This window comes from Chenopodium album, chromosome 24 (genome assembly GCF_948465745.1).
Source record: "Chenopodium album chromosome 24, dcCheAlbu1.1, whole genome shotgun sequence".
Taxonomy (NCBI): Eukaryota; Viridiplantae; Streptophyta; class Magnoliopsida; order Caryophyllales; family Amaranthaceae; genus Chenopodium; species Chenopodium album.
In genome coordinates, this window is record NC_137857.1 from 33,231,257 (window position 1) to 33,253,078 (window position 21,822).

The following is a 21,822-nucleotide window of genomic DNA, read 5'->3' on the forward strand; positions in this document are numbered from 1 at the left end:
ATGTACCACTAAATTGGCTAACACTTTTTATTTCAAAAAAAAAAATGTAGTAGACTAACTGAAATTGGGTTTTTTTTTTTAAAAGAAAACTTAAGATAACTTATTTTGTTGTAATTGACTTATTTTGTTGACCTTTCAACAAAAGTAAAACTTATTTTTGTTGAACTTTTGCTTAAGTTAGCTCATTTCTTGTTTGACTTGACTTTTTTTTTTTTTTTTGAAGACTTGACTTGACTTATTTTAGTTTAAATTAATTTATATGAATATTTTGAAAAGCAAATTGCTACCTACCAGTAATAAAGTATTATCACCTACATCAATTGGTGTCTTTTTTTTTCTTAAGTTTAGATCTTACATGTGTATTTGATTTAAAAGATATTTTAATTGTACTATATACATATACAGTGATTTATTGACTAATGAAGTAATATTCTTATGTAACATACTTTTAGAGCTTGGCATGATTCGGTCTAGCACTCTGGCACATTGATATAGGTCGTGTATGGGCTTCATTTATAATAGATCAGTACGAAGTACAAATATTTTTGAACTCATTTCAAACACGGCCTACATACTCGAGTATTCTTGGTCATATTGCTTGCTCTCCACGACTCCATATACACTTCTTTTTAATATCAAAACCATTACACACAATAGCCTCATAATTCCAACCATAACAAAAAGTAGAGATCATCAAATATCCTCCATGATTCCCTGATTCTCTTTGTCTTCCACCTCTCCAACTTCCTCATAAAATCCCCACTATAAAATATCCCTTAAAAACAAAATACATCGTAACAACATTAACTAAATTATATTTTAAAATTTAATTTTATATAATAATAATAAAAAAAAAAAAAAGGAAATCCATCGACTTTTGTTTCCCGATTTTTGGCGCGAAAATCATGAAAAACGACAGTTCAACAACAGAAGACGGCGAAAATCTCTCCTTCCTCTCGACAATCGGCGGCGTTAATGGCGGCGTCGGAGTCGGGGACGGCGAAGAGGTTTCTTACGTTCCGCCATTGAATTTTGCGATGGTTGATAATGGCATTTTCAGGTCTGGATTTCCCGACACTTCTAATTTACAGTTTCTGCAAACCCTAGGCCTCCGATCAGTCATGTAAATCCTCTCTCCTCTCTTTTTTTGACCTCAATTTTTAATGTTTTAATGATTTTTACTTTATATTTTTTAAAAATTAATTTTGTTATTATTATTATGGTGTGATTTTGTAGATGTTTGTGTCCAGAGCCATATCCGGAGGCGATCGTGGAGTTCTTGAAAGAAAATGGGATTCATCTCTTTCAATTTGGCATTGAGATGAGCAAGGTTTGATTTACTTTTGTTTTTTCAATTTTTATATTTTTGGAAAGTTTGATCAATTTTTTTAGGCTTTAATTTGAATTGGTCAAATGAATGTTAAGCATGAAGTCAATGAAATGTATGGAGTGACTTTGTGAGTAATATTATAATTAAAGTAAATTTATGAAATTATTTTTGTCACCTTTTTACATTTATTTTAATTTAGCCGATAATTTAGAGCCTAGTAGACTAATTAATCCGTTTTAAGCCGGATTGGAATCTAATAGGGGAAAAGATTCTTTTGGTTGATACAAACACTTGTTGGTGGTTTCAGGACTTCTTATCGTGAATTTGTGGATGAAATGACTTGAATTTGGGATCTATTCACGGAAAAATGATTAAGTTGCTTATTGTGGAAATGAAGAATAAAGATTAAAGAATAAGGAATTAAGAATAAAGAAGATTATTTAAATATTTAGCAACAAATGTAGAAAATCTTGTGACTGACTTCATGGGTGTAGTCATGGCGAATTCAAACTTTGAAAGCTTCTTTGTATTCTGTAGCCAAAGTTGGAATCTGCATGAAGTGATGGTTGTTGCTGCTGTTTTCTGTGTTGTAGAATGATGGGAGTAGTAGGTAACTGTGATTGTCAAGTTACTTTGAGAATGTTTTTCAAACTCAATTCATGTTAAAGCTCACTGCTAACTGGCACGAAATCTATCATTCTTCTAATCAGCTCAGATGATATGGCTAACTGAGCAACCAAAATTTTCAAATTAAACTGCTGAAAATGTGTTGAGAGGAAATGATGAATGAGAGTTTGGAACCACCATGATGTGCATTGTACAAACTACGTTATTATTGTGACGGATTGGTATTAGTGATTGTTTCTGTCCATATTCTCATGTGCCTTGAGCAACCTTGTTTTGAATTGCAGGGCAATATCAGGGTTTTTGGTTCCCAGAACTTAATAATATAGTTACTATGAAGTAGATTTTTGGCAAATTGAGTGTTTTCAGGATTTAAAGGTCTTCATGCTGTTGGAGGCTTAGAGCCGACTTTTGAAATCACTAAATTTATAAACTTGAGTTGTCAGTTTTGTTTGTGAGATATAGCTCATGTTAATCTTCTTGATACCCCAGCTACTAGAGACTGCTACTTTGCTAGCTGGTTCAAGACATGGCATACCTATTTTGTCACATACTTGAAGAGTTTTGCTCTGTTTCAATCTATTCTCCTATGTTTTATGTTTGATAGTGTGTAAACTCGTTTGAAAACATCACAGTAACTCTTATGCAAGCTTATTAATCAATTTTATGCACCACTACTCTTTGATAAACTTGTTAGAGTGTATACATAATGGGTTAGCGCATTAGCTAACATGTTGATCATCAAGTTTGAACTCAAAGATTGATAGAGCGTCAATGCAGGACATCTTTTTTACCCCTCAATCTTGTGTACAATTTATGCAGGAACCATTTGTTAATATTCCTGAAGATAGGGTACGTGAAGCTCTGAAAACTGCTCTAGGTATGTAGAACTTATTAAACCATAAATCTACATTCAGATTACAGTTTCAGCTTCACTCGCCTTACATCTTTTTCTCCTTTCCTGTGTCACGCAGATGAAAAAAACCAGCCAGTTCTTATACACTGCAAGCGTGGAAAGGTATGATTGATATCTCTGTATATCTCTATATCAGTTGCATTGTTTTAAGCAGTAGCAGACTAGCAGTTAGGTAACCATCTATGCTATGTATGCAGCACCGCACAGGATGTCTTGTGGGATGCTTAAGGAAGCTGCAGAAATGGTGCCTGTCCTCAATCTTTGATGAGTACCAAAGGTTTGCCGGAGTGAAATCTAGGATATCCGATCAGAGATTTGTGGAGACGTTTGACATTTCAAGCTTGAAAAACACCCCAATGCAATTTTCATGCTCAAAGACTAGTAGTAGATAACAAATCAAATACCCTTCAACATTCTTATATCAGGGTTGCATTCAGCTGCTACTCTGCTAGTCATTGTACAAATTCCATATAATGTTCAAGATTCAGGAATAGTCAGTTTTCTTATATTGTATGTGCTGCAGTATCCTCTCTTTGACAGTAACAAAGATCAAATTAATCACATTTTTTGCATAATTGAAAGTATCATTTATAGTTGTAAATCTCTTCGAAATTATTCCAAGTACTCCATTACTCCAAATTTGTTCTTAGATTGGATTGTTTTACTAAGCCAGATCAGTTTTCGACATACAGTAGTTCAAGGTTGATTTATTTCCGATATAGTTTGAGCTCAATCAGCTTTCAGTTCGAGCTCAATCAGTAGTTCGAGCACAATCAGTTTCCAATACAGTTTGAGTTGAACAATCAGTTTCCAATACAGTTTGAGCTCAATCAGCTTTCAGTTCGAACTCAATCAGTTTCCGATAGAGTTCGAGCTCGATCAGTAATCAATACAAGCCTCAAATCTCTTGGGATAAAAATGATCATTCGACAAACCCACTTATTACTAAATCTTTGTTCTCAGGTTAAAGAGCTAAAATAATTCATAAGCATAACTAACACATCATACAAATTTTGTCAACAAAAATTTCAAAAACGATATCCATCAAAATAATATCAAAATTAAATCGAAAAATAGTTTCAAAAACTGTTTTAAAATCAACACTTATAAAATAAAAGCGCGTCAGCAAAATAAAGTTGTCCACAAGGAAAAGATTCAAATTTTCCATTCGTGTCAAATTTCTGCATAATATAAACCATCATATGCGCTATATTTAACATTAATTTATCATCAAAATCATCGGAAAAAAATAAAAACACATAAACCCTAGAAAACAGATTAAAAATGTAGGCGAGTCAACAATCGAATCGTCAATAGAGAAAAAATGTACAAGATGACGACTGAAACGATAGCTCGTCTTCATTTTTGCCTTCTTTTTCGATTGATGAAAGATAATTATAATTTATCTTCCCTCTAATTATACGAACTGAGGCTTAATTTCATAATTAATATGATTAAAATTGACAAGACATTGAACAAAATGTAATTAAAATTAAAGGAAGATCGAGATTGAAAATACTACTGCTAATTTAAAAACGATGAAGCTAAAGTGAGTGAAAGATAGAACAATACGATTTCAAAGCCAGGTTTTATAGGAGGGCGGTTACTAACTTTTGTAACCCTAGTTTTGTGTTGCGTCATTTACCATTTTGCCCTCATTATTCCTTTATTTATTACTTTTATTTTTATGAGGCCTTCTTGTTGGCTCTCTTCATTTCATTTTCTCTCTTGTATTTTTTTTTTTTTTTTTTTTTGGTTGAAATTTTCTCTCTTGTATTAGTTGTATATATTATACCTTCAATCAGGAGGATAAGTCTTCTGAGCTAATTATAATGCAACTATTGACAATTAGACAATATTTTTATTTTTAAGGAACAAGATCTAGCCTGTTTTTCAACAAATAAAACGATTGTTATGGGAGTCTTAAATTTCACCCTAAAATTGACGTAATGAGATTTGTGACCTTGTTCATGACACATCACTTATTCAATGACAATTTCAGAGTTAGAGTAATAATAAAAGTTATGATGTTGAAGTGCAAAAATATGTCAAGTTCATGGCAATAAATGTTATAAATGAAATTTTCTACAATAAAGCGATATCGAACTATTGATGTCAATGTGTCAATACTCAGTAGTAATTAAAATACAGGTAATACTTTGTTTAAAAATAATAAATAAACTCATATATTGGCTTGTCATGAGTCATAGCATTATAACTTAAATGACTAATACATCGTCATTCATAGGTGTATTCTATTCTTGGGAGAAAAATCAATTTTCAATATAATCACAATTTATTTTAGGGGTCGTTTGGTTTGCAGAGTGGTATGGGTTTGGAATTAGAATTGGTGTTAAAATGATATCGGGTTGAAATTTGATACTTAACACTATGTGTTTGGTTCATTTATGGAATGAAATTTCTCACTATTCATATGATCTTTGTATCACGCTGGCTCTTGATACCATGTCAGTGGCCAATTCGACCAAAAGTTTAAGCTGATGGTTGAGGCCCAGGAATATGTTATATACTCTATCATTTACAAATTAGATTTATCGACAACTCAATCCAAAGTAGGTGGGAAGATGGAATATCAACTATAAATATTTTAATACCAAAATGAAATAGGGAAAAGGGATAAATACATTTTTGGAATGGGCAAAAAGAAGAGATTGAGCTCCATGACTTGTTCTTGAACCCATTTTTTACCTTTTTTTTTTTTTAGGGTTTCATTTTTCTCTTTCTTCTGAAAGCTCTTCCATAAACCCCATCTTATACCTCTCCCACCCTTTCTAGAACATTCATCGAGGGGTGTTTATCATTTCCATCAAATCTATCTTCACCATTTTTCTGGGTTATCTCAAAGGCGTTTTCTGGGCTATCAGATAACACCAATCTATCATCAAAGGTCAGAACTTTCATTATTTGTAAGTGGGTTATCTTCATTTCTCTTTTATATTATCTATTATTATATCAATATTCATAATTTAGAATACCCAATTGCTCAAATAATTCTAAAGATTGAATCTTTTTGATAAAAATTGCCTGAAATTCAGTGTTTTTTGTATAATTCTGGGATAATTTTGAAATTGTATGGGGAAGTCTGGGGGTAGGAGAAAGAAGGGTGCAGGAAACCAAGGTGTAGCTGGTGATGCTGCCCCTAACAATGCAAACATTGCTAGTAATGGTAACATAGATTTGGATTCTGCTGTGTTTCTGAAAAGAGCTCATGAGCTAAAAGAGGAAGGAAATAAGAGATTTCAGGCCAAAGATTATGTGGGTGCCCTTGAGCAATATGATAGTGCTATTAAGCTAATCCCCAAAACCCACCCTGATAGGGCTGTGTTTCATAGCAATAGGGCTGCTTGTTTGATGCAAATGAGACCAATTGATTATGACAGTGTCATATCTGAGTGCACTATGGCCCTTCAGGTTCAACCTCGTTTTGTTCGGGCTCTTCTGCGAAGGGCTCGAGCTTATGAGGCTGTAGGGAAGTATGAGATGGCTATGGCGGACGTGCAAATTCTGTTGGGTTCTGATCCTAATCATGGGGATGCTTTAGATATTGCCCGTAGGCTTCGGACGGCTCTTGGGCCTCGTCAGGAGGCTCAACAGGATCTCCAGAGCCGCCCATCGCCTGCTGCTCTTGGGGCTTCTGCTGTTAGAGGTGCACCTATTGCTGGCCTTGGCCCATGTTTGCCTGCTAGGACTCCACCTAAGAAAGGTGCAGGGGTTGGTGGGGGAACCAATGGTGCATCTAGTAACAAGAATGACAAGCCACAAATTGCCGCAACAGAAAATGGTCCTGATGTCAAAACACAAATGCCAAAGGTTGTTTTGAAACCTGCAACTGGTTCTTCTAAGTCCAATGATAAGCAATTGAAGGGTAGTCTAAAAGAGCAAGCACCTGCATCATCCACCTCCATTTCTGCTCCTAGGCCATCTCAAGTGGCTGCCATTCAATGGAGGCAGTTGAAGCTTGTGTATGATCATGATATAAGACTAGCCCAAATGCCGGTGAATTGCAGCTTCAGAGTTTTAAGGGAGATAGTGGGGCAACGATTTCCATCGTCAAAATCTGTTTTGATCAAGTACAAAGATTCCGATGGTGATTTGGTGACTATAACTTGTACCAGTGAGCTAAAGTTGGCTGAAGCTTATGTGGACAACCTTGTGCCTAAAGATCCAGAAAGTGATAAGTTAGAGTCATTTGGAATGTTAAGATTGCATATTGTTGAAGTGAACCCTGAACAAGAACCACCAATAGTAGAAGAAGAAGAGGAGGAGAAGCCTATGGACAGCGAGGAAATCAAGGGAGATGATGGCTCTCACTCTTCGATTGGTGATTGTGGAGTGGATTCCATCGGGACTGAGGCAGACAAGACAGATGACAAGACATCGATAGAAATCCATAAAGGAAAGCCAGAGGTTGAAGAAGGAGAATGTAAGGAGGTGGAGATGGATGATTGGTTGTTTGAGTTTGCTCAGCTTTTCCGAAACAATGTTGGTATTGATCCTGATGCTCATGTTGATCTGCATGAGATTGGAATGGAACTGTGTTCTGAGGCTCTTGAAGAGACAGTCACAAGTGAAGAGGCACAACTTCTCTTTGACAAGGCTGCTCTGAAGTTTCAGGAGGTTGCTGCATTGGCTTTCTTTAATTGGGGAAATGTTCATATGTGTGCTGCAAGGAAAAAGATCCCGGTGGATGAGAATGCATCTCAGGAGGTTAAGGCGGCACAGCTGCAGAAAGCATACCACTGGGTTAAGGAAAAGTATTCCTTAGCCAAGGAGAAGTATGAGGAGGCACTTTCGATCAAGCCAGACTTTTATGAAGGGTTACTTGCTATGGGGCAGCAGCAGTTTGAGATGGCAAAGCTTCACTGGTCTTATGCTCTGGCAAAGAAAGAGGATCTTTCAAGCTGGGATTCAATAGAGACATTCGAACTCTTTGACAGTGCAGAGGAGAAGATGAAAGCTGCTACTGAAATGTGGGAAAAGTTAGAGGAGCAGAGAGCCAATGAACTGAAAGACCCAAATTCAAGTAAGGTGGAGGAGTTGCTAAAAAGGAGAAAGAAATCAGGAAATGATGGAGAATCCTCAGGTAAGATTCCTAGTGAGCCGACTCCTGAGGAATTGGCTGAGCAAGCAGTTGTAATGAGATCACAGATTCATCTCTTCTGGGGTAATATGCTATTTGAGCGCTCTCAAATTGAATTTAGATTGGGAGTTGCCGATTGGAAGAAGAATCTCGATGCTGCTGTTGAACGTTTTAAGTTAGCAGGAGCTTCAGAAGCTGACATTTCTACAGTTACAAGCAACCATTGCTCCAATGGAGATGCAGCTGGAGGAGAGGAGAAGAAAGATGATAATGCAGTTGTGTCTTCTGAAACAGGTGTCCAAGTTGAGGCAACGTGATTTAAGCGGATATATTATGAGCGTTCCAGTTTTCCAGGCAAGTCAGGAATGTCACTAGCTTGAGATCATCACCTGGGTGTCCTGTAGAGCAAGGTAAAAGACGGGGTAGATTTCACCCCTTTTTGAAATGCATAATCCAGGGCCGTATATCGGTGCTCGGTTACTAAAGCAAGAGTATATGATGGATGTTGATGGTTTCAGAATAACATGTGCTTATGATGCTTATGTTACACAAATGTAGCATTTTTGTTATCTTCATAAGTTAGAACCTCTGATTGATAGATTAATTTTTTTTTCTTCATTTGTTTGGCTTGCTTAAACTTAATATTGAATTTTTGAGTGCCAAACTTTTCATATCTGTAATGTCTCAATCTTTGGGTTTTATGCTTCAGTAATTTTTCTAACTTTCTAATGCTACAAGTCCTTACATAGTTTCATCTCTAAGTTGTTTTGAGCTCATGGCCCTAGTGTGGTGTTATTATCACTCTTGTTTCTCTACAAATCTAAACTGTCTCTTGATTCTTGCAAGTTGCAACCGTGCCTGACTGGCTGATGGCCTCTCATAAATCATAATCTCATTGCCGCTTGTTTTGATCTTTCTCTCCAAGATGGTATCCTATTGACTGTGAATTGAGTGTATTGACCCTATTGGATTTCGAGATGAGTGGAGTCTTAAAGCTAATAGCTTTGAATTCTTGAATGAATCATTGCTGGACAAACATGCCAACAAAATAATGTTGCATTGTGTTTAAATAACTGTAGTGAGTCTGTTGATGATGTGTTTCAAGCTCGCTATTAACAATCAAGATTTGCTGACAGACAGATATTCTGCAATGCAGTTGCAGGTTGAATAGTTGGCCAGTATTACTTCCTAGGAGTATTTTAGAAGTGTTATTCAGATCTTAATTCTGTTATTGTCTATCGATGGATACTTTGTTTTCTAAACATGATATCTTTTAGAATTGAAGTGGCATATGCTTGGTCTCACTAGAATTCAGATGTTGACTGCTGCTGTCTTCGATTCTTTGCTTGCTTGTAGTCATTATGGTGTGTACGCCTAAAGGGTCCTTCATAGACTGTCAAAGTTCACGCGAGTCATCTTCCCCTGGAGATAAGGTAAATTTCGTTTATTTAGTGATACAACTTGACTGCAATTGATTATCCCCTCTATCTAGACTTGGTACTCGTGTTGCTTAAATTGACTGTGTACTTGCAAAAAAAGTAATCTTGTTGTTCATTTCCTCCATCCCAGAGCTAAGTTAACATTGCTTGATGACCTGGAGATTAAATAGTGAGAAGGAGTATGAGAGAAAAAACTAAGAAAATAACTTACCAAAAGTAGTATGTCAAGTTGTCAACTTAGGCCCTGTTCGCTTACGTTGAAATTCATTTCAGTTCAGCTCAGCTCAGCTCCTAGTTTCCTTCTCTTATAAAATATTCATTTCAGTTTAGCTCAGCCCAGTTCAGTTCAGCTGATTTCAGTCAATGAGAACAGGCCCTTAGTTATGGGGCGAAAGGAATATGTAGTTTCATTTACCTACTAAATTATTATCGTGTTTTGAAGCTGCTTTTATCTTATAATTGTATTATTCCCTCTTATGTGGCTATACATGGTTAGTGTTTCTCATTGGTTTTGTTGGCATCACAATTCACAAAAATTTAGGGACAAATCATAGCCTGGAATAATTGCACTTTAATGTCAATAATTAGTTTATATCCATATCACTACTGCAATCATACTTGTATGTATTACTGTGGCTCCTAGATTTTATTCTTTTGACAGTAGAAAGACAAACAGAGGTTAGGAGCCATGATTGGGCTGAATTCCACTTCTGCTTTCCCATCCATCATATCACTTATATGCTATCTTAATGCATTTGTTTAAGGTTTTTTTGCTTGTTTAGTGGGCTGCTTTGGTAGTAATTAGACCGCCTAAGAAACCCTTCCTAGTTTAAAAGATAATTAGGATAGAATTGATGCTAGCTATCTTTTTCTCCTTTTTAGTCACATAGACTACACAAAAAGACATGGGTATCCAATTCAATGAAATCTTTATGATGGATTTTCTGGTTCTTTGATTCTCTTGCTCCTTTTGTCAGTTACAAGCTATGTTACTCGAGCTCGCTATTTTAGACAAAGTCGAATTATAACAAGTCTCATATCCATAGTGAAATGTGGAGTCAAGAGTAACACAGAATCCCTTTTTTTGATATTGTGTTCATCTTCTTGCACTTCTTTTTATTTCACTTTTCTATTTTTAACAAGATGAAGATACTATGTACTTGTATATTTTAGTTCAGGCAGATTGATTGGACTTTGGCCTTGACAAACATAGAATTATCTGCTAGATTCTGATCATGCTTCAAAGATACCATATTGCAGAAGAATACACCTGTTATAATACTCTACCATGTATAATGGTTAGGCACATCTTATTGTGTAACCGATAAGCTGCAACTCGACTGCTGTCTTACTCTTCTGTCCTTAATATCTGATCTTTGGAATATAAATCTGATGAACACAAACATGTAGGAAAATAACAATCTTTCAGATGAACAATATGTGTTGCTTTTACTAATGTTCCATTGTTTTTTATATTTCTTTCCTTATCTTCGTGCATATAATATAGCATATGATTCTTGCTTCCAGTAACTGTAAAGTATATGTACTTGTTTATAGCCATCAGAAGCATGAAGTATATATTGATAATCGAGTGGTGATTATTTTAACATTCATATTAGATTCTGTTGATTATATGCTTTACAAGTTGATTACAGACTTAACAGCTAACTGTTTGGGGAAGAAATGTGAGATATTGGTCCATCACCTTAATAATTTATTTATTTTCTGGGCCATTCTCTTCATCTACAGCTGATGGAAATTAATGGTTGAATGTGATTATTGCTGGTTTTTCAAGAAGTGGACCAAACGATATCTTGATCCGTTTGTATAAGATACCGTCTTTGTTATTGCAGGAGTAAGGCTCTCTTAAACTTGTATGGCTGAGATTATCTGGTGGTTGAATGTTTATTATTACATTCGATTAGTTCGAATAAGATTGCCACTCTGTTTATTGTAGAAGTTTGAGTACATTCAAGTATTCAATCCCCTTACCTTGCCCATAACGGGACCAGGGGAGTTAGTTTAGAGGTATCGGTGTATTATTGATGTTCAAATTCGATCTTTTGTTATGGTTGGTTGTTTGTATGCATTACAACTTCACTTGTCATTTCTTGTTTAACCTTACTTGATTGTCTAGAGATCCATTAAAAGAACTGCTTATGTATCTTAATTTATCTTATGTGTACAGGGTACAAAACGAGAGTCGTTTGTTCCCATCACATATGAGTATATGATATGACTTAGAAGTTAATTTGACATTGACTTGAACTCGGCTCATTAACTGTTTTATCTTCGGTTTTGTATATACTGTTTGACTACAGCTGATCATGGTCAAGCTATGACCTTCGATCAAGGGTTGAGGCCGAGCACGCCTAAGACTAAAATGGTAAGCAATTGCTATTCATATTCAGGCCGAGCCATGACCTTGAATAAGGCTGCACCCTGGCCGGAATCGAAGACATGACCAGCTCTATAAATGACTATCCAGATATTACCAATCTGATATTAGAGGATCATTTCAATACATAGAATTATTGCCAAGACTACAACCATTATATTCTGTACAAAAAGTAAGAAACTGCTGCTGTGATTTTCAAAAAAAAAAAAAAAAAAAAAAAAAAAAAAAAATCAAATCTTGCCCAAATTTGGGTGTACTTTTAAGGTTTAATTGTTGTAGGTTCCTAGCTGTCTGCATTGTCTAATGCTCAAATAATTGTTGTACAGGAGTAGTAAAATATATTTTCTTCTGTCTGCAAAGTTGAAGTTTTTCCTGTCTAGAATTCTCTACACATTTTCAAATAGTAGTAATTGCTATAATAATTTTCAAAGTAAAGGGGTCAATTTTCTGACTTTTTAGCAATTTACAAGTAGTAGCTGTACAAGTTTACATGTTTGAACATTCAAAAAAAATCAGCAAACACCACCTAACTTAACCTTGTACAGATAATGTCATACTTCTATGTTCAAGTAACACTAAGCTCACTAACACATGATGGTTATGGTTTAAGTGAAAGATGATCCAATCTCGACATCGCATTTTTATTTATGTTATATATCTATAAATAATATGGAGTACGACACCATAAATTTAGTTCTGTAAGTTGAAATCATCACTTCACGAAACTTCTAAATACAGATATCATAGGTTGAGTCGTGAAGAAATGGAGTGTGAATATTAAAGATAATTTATGGTAGTGAATCTAATTCCTTGCAAAGAGCCTCAATCTACAATGTACAAGTAAGATTTATTCATTTGATTAAGTGAATATGTCATGAATGCAAGTAATCTTATTCTATCTGAGAATTATATTGTACATTTCAATCCACATCAATGATCCTTCTTCAACCAAATATTTTTACAATTTCAAAATAATGTTGTTTGTCTTTAATTATTGTAAATTCTCATGATATTTTTATGATGTTTACCGGAACATTCGATCTTTAAAAGCGAAAATAACAATCATTTAGGAACAGAGGGATTGGTTTCAAAAAAAAAAGGAACAGAGGGATTAAAATTAATACAGATTACTGTTTTACTTTTTAATGGCAATGTCATGAAAAAAAAAAAAAAAAAAAAATACTGTAACAACTTAGGAGGATTCTGTTTGGTAAGTGATGAGAAAATGTGGATTTTTGAATACCAGAAAAATTCTCAAAGATCACATCAGAATTGGTAAAAAAGATCTTTCTTCTTGCAATAAAAAATTCTGTTTGTTTCTTCCTTTTTATTAAAAAAAAAAGAAAAGAAAAGAAAAGATTCCAGCTCTTTTACTGTAGATAAGTGTAGTACAACTTCAACAGAACAATCAAATGCAACTTTTAAGATGTCACTTTTTTTTTTTTTCTCAAGATTTAAAGCTAAGGTAAAAGATCAGGCACATAATTAAAAAGACTATTTTATTTAATACAATATTTAAACATAACTTTTTTTTTTGGTCACTCTTTACAACAAACATAAAACACACACATTGATAAATGAGATTCTTCTCATAATATCAAACATAATAAACAATGAAAAATTCCAAACACCTAATCATAACAACAAACTCTAAAACAAGTTAACTTGACTCTTTTAGATATTATATATCTCTATATATTATTAGGTAAACACATCATTTGATTAGGAAAGGTTGGATTATAATTAATTAATTAAGCAGTTGCAATAGGACCCAATTTGACAGTGTTTTCTACTGCCTTCATAGCCTCAAATCTTGGTTCCTTCTCCTGGAACTTAAGCCCTGCATAGAGTTTCATGTAGTCCTCGAACACGAATTTCGGGTAGGCTGAACTCTTCTCCTCCTGTTTTTCTAGCAGTTCAGGCGCCGGGTAGATAACGGCGTCGCTGCCCGGGTTGTAGAATGAGGCTATTGACATCCTGTTCCCATCTGTCTGTGCTATCACCCGGTGCATCACACTCTTGTACTTTCCATTTGTTATAACCTATAGTCAAAATTTTGGTGTTAAGACTGTTTAGCTAATTATGCACAATCAATCATGATTATTAGTTTTGACAAAACATTACAGCATGGACAAACTGTGATAAATTCAACGTGACACGACAAACTCAAACATGACACGACAAGTTTATATGTTACGGAGTATGATTTAGGTTTGTGATGCCTAATTTGTGAGCAACACGAATTTGATTAGACATAATATGAAATGTTTTCATATTTAGTTTACTGTGTACGTATCTACATTAGTAATGTTTTACTGATTTAGACAATCGACAAATTACGTATCTAAGTGTAAGGCTCAACAGTTTTAGATAATATCTATGTGTGTGATTTTGGCTTAACTTGAGATTTAAATGCCCATGCTCATATAGTCATATCTAGTATGTACGTATCAAAATGGTTAGAAAATGTACGTGTCATGTTAATGTGCTAAATAAAGAAATTTAAGAGTGGGGATTGATCCTTTTTTCTCCCTCCTCTCTCAAAGTGTCTAGCTAGTCCGTTATCAAGAGTCAGGTTTACTCGTGTAGGATTTCGACTCGATAGTAGGACAAAGAAAGTTAATTACCTCAAGTTGGTCACCCAAATTGATGACAATGGAGTGCTTCGTAGGTGGGACATCAACCCATTGGCCATCTTTAAGAAGCTGCAACCCACTGACTTTGTCATCTTGAAAGAGGAGGATGATCCCACCAGCATCAGTGTGGGCCCTGAGCCCTTTGATCAGGTTTGGCTTAGGACATGGTGGATAATTGCTAACCTTTGTACCAAAAGTGGGTCCATTGGCTCCATAAAATGCCTTCTTCAAGTACCCTTTTTCTAGCCCAAGGTTCTCACAGAGTAAGTCCAAAAGTTGCTCTGCTAGCTTCTCTATTTCTCCTGCAAATTCCTTCATCACCTTCCTAAAAATTACACATCACAACAAAAAAGTAATCAATTTGCCGCAGTAACATGATCTGTACGTATATTTAAGTCTACAGAGGTTCAGATATACGCAACCTTATTCATAACCCAAAAAAAAAAAAAAAGTTCACCTGTATTCATCGCTGAGATCAGGGATCTTGGCGATGTTAGAGGTGGGACGATGGCGAAGGAAGAAAGTGCTTTCCCAATCAATATCATCAATCTCAGACTGAGCATTTTCAAGGCCTTTTTGTGCCACCATCTCCTTAAACTTTTGTTCCATGCATTTCTTGTAGTGTTCTTTTGTCACTCTTTCCACAGTGTCCAACAATTCAGTTGATATAGGATGTTTCACCACCTACAACACATGAAATAAAATAAAATAGTGTTACACATATTGTACTTATTTAATAATTGTGTAATGTAATAGGTAATGTACTAAATATATATGAACGAACTAGTAGCACTATCAATTCGGGTTGACTGTATGATTCAAAAATTACCTCGAAAAAGCCCCAGTTTTCACAAGCATCTTTGATTTTCTCCATAATAACATTCCTCTCATCACCATTAAGCTTTTCCATGTTAACAATTGGGAAGTTGTTTTCCATTTTTTCTATCTTTTTTCACTCTTTCTTACGAGTAGAACAATAGAACTTGAAATCTTACTTGTAATTGGTAAAAATGACTCTTAGTAGTGTATACAACTTTGACATGTATTAGTAAAGTTTTGGGCTCTATTTATAGGCAAAATATTATAAAGAATGCTCAAAAGTTTATGGAGAAACCTGCAGGAAAGTAAGAAACCTGATTTTTTATTTTATATTTTTTTATTATTTCAAAAATATATTAAAACCTTGGATATAATATGTACACGTGGAATTAGATGTGAACACTCTTCATGGGCCACATAATAACCATAAAAATTGGTCTTGACCATCTTTTCTTGTTCAGTGAGGGTGGGCCCATGCCCAAGTGTTAAACTATTAAACAGCCCAAATTAACAAGTTAGATGACATTTTTCCTATTTTTCTTGGATGTTTGGGGTAGGGGCCAAAATGCCAAATCATTTACCACACCTTTTAAAAAAAATTTGCATGCGCCAATCTTTGCTTTTCTTTCATGTTCTAATGATTAGGTTTATTAAATCAAGGTAATAAATTTCTGTTATTCCTTACAAAATTGGAAAAAAAAAAAAAAACCTATTTTCATCACTTTTTATTTGTCCTATTTGTAAATTGGTACTTAATCATGCCCTCATCTTTTTTATGAATAGGGTTAAATATGTATAATACCTTTGAGTGAATGATGTTTTATGAATCAATATACCTAAAGATTGCGTAAGTTGTACATTTTTCTTAAGTATCCTAATCTTAGTGTTGAAACACTAACTCCTCTTAAATTATGGACCTGCAACAATTACGTATGTAGAATTATGTTGAATGTGACTCGTGCCTTACTTAAGTTTATTGAAAAAAATATATACAATAACAATGCTTTCAACCTTTCTTTATTCCTAATTTGTGTAATTAAATTAATTTCTATTGTGTATTTATTGAATCCTTTCATAATCTACTAATATGAGATTAAAAGATTATTGGTGTGATAAGAGCATACAATATTTTGATCGAATGGATTAAACTAGTAAGGATAATAGGATATAGCTTGTTTTGGTGTCTAGAGAGCCATAATGGCGGGTGATGAGAATCGATCTTAGAATCACCTTGAATCGTGAGGGGAGCTCTAACCACTTAAACTAATTCCTCACTCTCATAGAACATAGCTCGTAAAGCTTCATAAACCTTTTATTTTATCCTAATTTAAATCCAATATTTAGTAATCAATTGCTACCTAAGTTGTCTCGGTGGTTATCGTTGGATAACAACTCATTTCATGTAGTTAAATTTCTAGCCATTTAATTTTCCACAATTTAAGTGTTTGAGCTGTTTCATAGTTTCATATATGTACATGTTTCCTCGTATATTTTTGAACCTTCTTCCTTTTTTTATGCCATCAACTTGTTTCTATTTTTTCATATGTTCAATTTTCTTATTCTTCCTCTTAAAGGTATTCATTTATTTTGTATTATTGAGCAAAATGTTAATTTCTTAGATTTGTGTCTCAGATTTTTTTCAAAAATTTATTTGCTAAATATAGTGTAATATAATGGACAACCTTATGTGCACTAATAGAACGCCAAAAAAGCATGTAAAATTAACTTCTAAAACCTTTTATAAGGTGATGTTATATGTTATCAGCTGTGCTCACTTGTATTCTCATTTTGACTTATTTGTCAGCATAATAGCATATATAGACTTGAACGTAATTCTATTATGTACTTGTGTATATATGTTCCTTCTTTACCCTTAGCTTTAGAAATTTCCTTCCTTTTTTGTGTTACGTGTGTCGTCATTTAATTTCTTAATCTTGAATTCATTTGATTTCCCCTATATAACTAATTGAGCTGTGTTCTTGATTTTTATAAAAGAAATAATTAGTCAGAGTCAGTTTTAATTAGCATTATTAATCTATTCCAATTACTAAATATGAGTAACTTTATATACAAATACAAGTGCTAGATAAAAACAATTTATTTTCATTCAATTATAATACTCTCTCTGTACCTTTTTTAATAAATAAAATGAAATACTACTATAAGCTTCATTTATATATCAGTTTCAATGTGTTAGTTCTTCAATTGAAGATTGAGAACGAGTCATTATGGCTATAAGACAATTCTCACCATTGCAATTAATATTCTAATATTTGTGTGCATGCATCAAGATTTATTATATCAATATAAGATGGTTGTAACAATGAAAATTAATAGGACCAATACTAAAATATATAATTAAATACTCTTCCCCCAAATACCACACATTATATTTGAACTTTCAATAATGGAAATTACTTGTAATTGCAAAATCTTGGTTTGATGTCATCATCAACAATTGATTTCATAAATTAATTAGGAATATTCTATTAATTAATTAAATATTGATTTAATTATTTTTAATTGTCAGAATTGCAAAACCATGGGCATTTCATCATGAAGTCATTGATGTACCAAAAATTAGGTCATTCAAGTCATTCCTATGGGCCTTGATCTCTGATTTGACAGAAATTTTTACATTTTTACCAACCAACAATCAAACTTTTGATCCAAGTTTTACCCACTGTTATGGTAGGCTATACTTGCTTGGTCTCATTATTTCATTCTTTCACTTATACTTTTCTTATTTTTACTACTGCTACCTCTTCGTGCTTAATTTTAGTCTATTTAGTACTTTTCAACATTTACTACAGGTGAATCTCATGACACAATGCACATATAATTGTTGTACACCCAAGTGATTAAATGAATATATATGCATGGTACATTGGTACGGTATAACTACTCTCAAAATTAAGGTTCATAGAATTGTGGTTGATATAGTATATAGATACATGAATTTATGGATACTAGTAAACATATATAATGTCACCATAAGTTTAAATAAAGTTTGTACTAGTTGATTAAGTGAGTCAATTATTGTTCGTACTCTCAATGCATGGTTGCTAATCTAGCCTATCTAGGATTCTAGGCTCCAATTATAGTATTGTACACAGCTAGAGTTATGTTTTAATAAGCTATTGTGATGTGATAGAGAGCAAGGCATCTGACCGCCTTATCTTGGCATAGCCCTAATCGATCACTATGAAATAATTCACGTAGTATGGAACAAATTGCGGCATGTATATATAATTTGTTGATAATTGTTTATGAAATGACATTGTATGAATTTGACAATTCGATAATAAACCTTGATTATGAAAAGACATTGTATGAATTTGATGGCTATTATTTAAGTACAACGGAGTACCATATTTTGTCATGTATGGCTAGATTGAGATAGATTTATAAAATCAGTTGTATCATACTCGTACTCGTGTCCGTATTATGTCCATTGATAGAGCTACCAGCCTTCCTCAATATTCCTAAAATTAGTAAAGAGAATTGAACTGTACATCGTTTGGATGCCTATTGATCATTCCCTTTCAACCGAGTTGAAGTTTCATTACACCTTCATAATAGTTAATAGTGTAAGATTATGACAAAGCATTGACAAAATATATCAACTGTTTAAAATCTGCTTTCTGAACAAATAAAAGCAACAAAAAAATAAAGACGTACGTTTCCTTGAAGATCAAGGATTCTTTTTTTCTTCTTTTTTCTTTTCTTTTTTGGTGTTAAATTTCTGGTCTTAGATTAGTCACTTTCTATCATTCCACTTGAGATCATGGACGTACTTGACTCATTCTTAAAGATTATTCATTTCTTTTGAACCTCTTAAACTTGGATGCAACAACTTACGTAATCAATAATCAATTTATTGATATTGAATTCAATCAATGATAGTATTTAGCTGTTTAACAAATTAAAGTTATGCATTAATAATGATTTGTCCGACGGAAAAACCATAAGTAGTGAAGATTAAAGTATGTTTAGATGCTCTTCCTTTGGTCCAAAATTGTTTGTCAACATTGTTCCAATTAACCTTTTTGCTTAAGACTCGTCATAATTTAACCAAAAAGCCCATCATATAAGGCAATAATCGTATGTACACAGTACGGAGTATGTCTTTTAAAAATGTCCTACACATCTCAAGAGAAGACATTAATACAAACAAACTGACATTTTTTACAAAAATGTTAATTTTATATGTTATCTTTTAGGATTGAACCAAGACAAAAGGATTAGAACCAATGTCAAGGGTGGAAGACAAAATAAAGAGTGTAAAGGTCTGTTCTCTTCATTTTATTTTCAGTTCAGTTCAGTTCAGCTCTAATAAGTTCAGTTCAGTTCTTATTTTAATTTCCTTCTCTCATAAAATATTCAGTTTAGTTCAGCTCCAATAAGTTCAGTTCAGCCCAATTCAGTCAATCAGAAGATTCAGAACAGGCCCTAAGATAATGAATTGAAAACAAAACATGTATTCCGTGATAAAATTTCATATTCTAACACCAGCTACGTACTATTTGGTGATCTGATAAGAAAAGTGACGTGCCAAACTGCTAAAATAATTTCACTATGCGTCTATGCGATAATGTAATTATATTGGATCGAATTAACTTAAACATGAAGTAGTAACTTAACAAATTGATGTAGACGAGTCATATCAACACTTAGCTTTGTCATTTAGAAATAGTCCTACCAACAGGGAGTGCATGCATCAATGTTTCCATCAATGACTACTGCTTCACATTCAATGGATATCTATAAGTTTAGGTTATATGCATGAATTTATCTTGATCATGCATAATATGCTTTATGACGTATTATTCTTTATGATTAATTTATATTTTATGTTTTTGAACTAGCTAATACGAAGTACTTCCCTAGCCACTCAAGTTATAAGTAGATTTATGAACATTCAAATTATGGGTTGCAAGAAAGATACATATTTATGGGAAATAGATCCCACATGCAATGCAAGTAAATGTTTTGTGAACATGCCATGTTTTTTTATTTATTTATTCATTTATTTATTTATTTATTTTTTTTAATTTTTTTTTAATAGACGATAATGTGGGATCCCTTACCTCTCTTATTTTGGTCTAACATTCATATAATTTATTGCTTTACTTTGGGATAATTCTTATGGCTTGAATTTACCTTACAACTCATAAAATCTATTTCATCATGCTTAGTTTACTTTTGGATAAATTACCCTTTTCGATTGTTAGCTAGTTGTATCATTGCCCTTTATGATGTTCCGGATGAGAATATGAGATAAGTCACTTCCTTAAAAGATGATCAAGCAAGTAAGGTATGGGATGAATAAATCTAGATAGATCTAACTATCGTGTTTGGCTTGAGTTGGCTTTTAATTATTCTATTTGTAATTTAAAAAAAAAAAAAAAAAAAAGTGTGTAACATTACATTAGTATTTTAGTATATAGATTTCCAAGCAAAGGAATTAGGCTATTTTCATATCAACGTATTTGAGTAACAATTTGCTTATTTCAGCAATAATCAATTCAAATAAAATTAGAACAAACCATATCAAATCAAGCCATCACTTTTTATTTGCGTTTGTTAATTACAGTATCATTAAATATCTGTAAATTCATCATAAAAATAAAATTAAAATTTGTTATTTGAAAAGTACACGTTAACCAAACATCTCATTTGATAATGTATTTCTTAGTAAGGAATAATCTGATCAAATTAAAAAATCAAATCTAATCAGATGAATTGAATAGAACATGACATTGCAATCATTATTAACGCCAAGACTTTAACTAACAACTCTTAGACTTAGGTGCACAATTTTTAAATTTGGAATACTGATTGGAGTAATAGAACTAGAAAGAAATAATAATCAATTATAGTTCTTAGCTAGCAGGATAATTTGTTTGAGTTCCCCTTTAAAAAGCACAATCTATATGTAAGGATTAAATATTCTTCAAGTAGGTAGAGTAGTACCTAACCTAGTATCTCCGATAATCTTGGCAAAATTTTGACCATATTGTAATCCATTCATACAATGCAAATGTATGAGTATGACTCAACTAATTCTATAAGTGGTAAGAAGTACGATAAATGCCTAAATTTGTCACTTTGTTGGAGGTAGCTTTCTTTAATTTAGAAATCCAAAATCAAAGTAAAATAAGAAATCACTATCACAAAAATATCTTTTAATTATTTGAGCATTAGGGCCTTAAGGGGTAAGTAATTAACAAAAGCAATTTTAAATTGTGGTTTAGCAAATAGGATTACTCATAAGTAATAAATTAAACATAAGCATATCCAAGTAAAATATTATATTATTCGATGTGCTCTTATAAGTTATTAATAAGAACAACTTTTTTCTAGCTTGTCTATGTACTTTGAAATCGGCTTATAAATATATGTGATCTTTTTTTTATAAGTAATGGTCATCTATCTCAATATAATGAATTGTATGCATAGTTTTATTCTTAAATTTTATGCATTGTGGGATGGAGAGGAGAAAGGGTGATATTTGGTTGGAATAAAAATGAAGCGGAATAATTAATCCTCAATGCAA

The 21,822-nt window shown here is 33.3% G+C and overlaps 2 protein-coding genes, 1 non-coding gene and 1 pseudogene across 3 annotated transcripts; 2 read left to right on the forward strand and 2 right to left on the reverse strand.

Annotated features, from left to right (window-relative positions):
* The first annotated feature begins 642 nt into the window (after positions 1-642).
* LOC145611616 (inositol diphosphatase DSP1-like) lies at positions 643-3,417 on the forward strand. The gene is made up of 5 exons (XM_081666956.1): positions 643-1,123; positions 1,237-1,330; positions 2,777-2,834; positions 2,929-2,972; positions 3,068-3,417. The coding sequence occupies exons 1-5, from the start codon at positions 906-908 to the stop codon at positions 3,260-3,262; spliced, it is 609 nt and encodes a 202-aa protein (XP_081523082.1). The 5' UTR covers positions 643-905; the 3' UTR covers positions 3,263-3,417.
* A 737-nt stretch (positions 3,418-4,154) lies between these two features.
* LOC145612891 (small nucleolar RNA snoR111) lies at positions 4,155-4,291 on the reverse strand. The gene has a single exon (XR_014106801.1). It is a non-coding gene; the product is annotated as a small nucleolar RNA snoR111 (small nucleolar RNA).
* A 1,210-nt stretch (positions 4,292-5,501) lies between these two features.
* On the forward strand, positions 5,502-8,642 carry LOC145611727 (protein CLMP1 pseudogene; annotated as a pseudogene).
* Positions 8,643-13,290: 4,648 nt separating this feature from the next.
* LOC145610276 (1-aminocyclopropane-1-carboxylate oxidase-like) lies at positions 13,291-15,489 on the reverse strand. The gene is made up of 4 exons (XM_081665594.1): positions 15,274-15,489; positions 14,902-15,128; positions 14,436-14,769; positions 13,291-13,850 (listed from the first exon to the last, which is right to left on the reverse strand). The coding sequence occupies exons 1-4, from the start codon at positions 15,379-15,381 to the stop codon at positions 13,560-13,562; spliced, it is 960 nt and encodes a 319-aa protein (XP_081521720.1). The 5' UTR covers positions 15,382-15,489; the 3' UTR covers positions 13,291-13,559.
* Positions 15,490-21,822: the final 6,333 nt, after the last annotated feature.

Coding starts and splice junctions, on each gene's coding strand:
- LOC145611616 (XM_081666956.1), top strand. CDS start 906: ATGAAAAACGACAGTTCAACAACAGAAGACGGCGAAAATCTCTCCTTC. Junction 1,124..1,236: donor CTAGGCCTCCGATCAGTCAT/GTAAATCCTCTC, acceptor GTGATTTTGTAG/ATGTTTGTGTCCAGAGCCAT. Junction 2,835..2,928: donor AGCTCTGAAAACTGCTCTAG/GTATGTAGAACT, acceptor TGTGTCACGCAG/ATGAAAAAAACCAGCCAGTT.
- LOC145610276 (XM_081665594.1), bottom strand. CDS start 15,381: ATGGAAAACAACTTCCCAATTGTTAACATGGAAAAGCTTAATGGTGAT. Junction 15,129..15,273: donor AAAACTGGGGCTTTTTCGAG/GTAATTTTTGAA, acceptor CATGTGTTGTAG/GTGGTGAAACATCCTATATC. Junction 13,851..14,435: donor ATTTGGGTGACCAACTTGAG/GTAATTAACTTT, acceptor TTTTGACTATAG/GTTATAACAAATGGAAAGTA.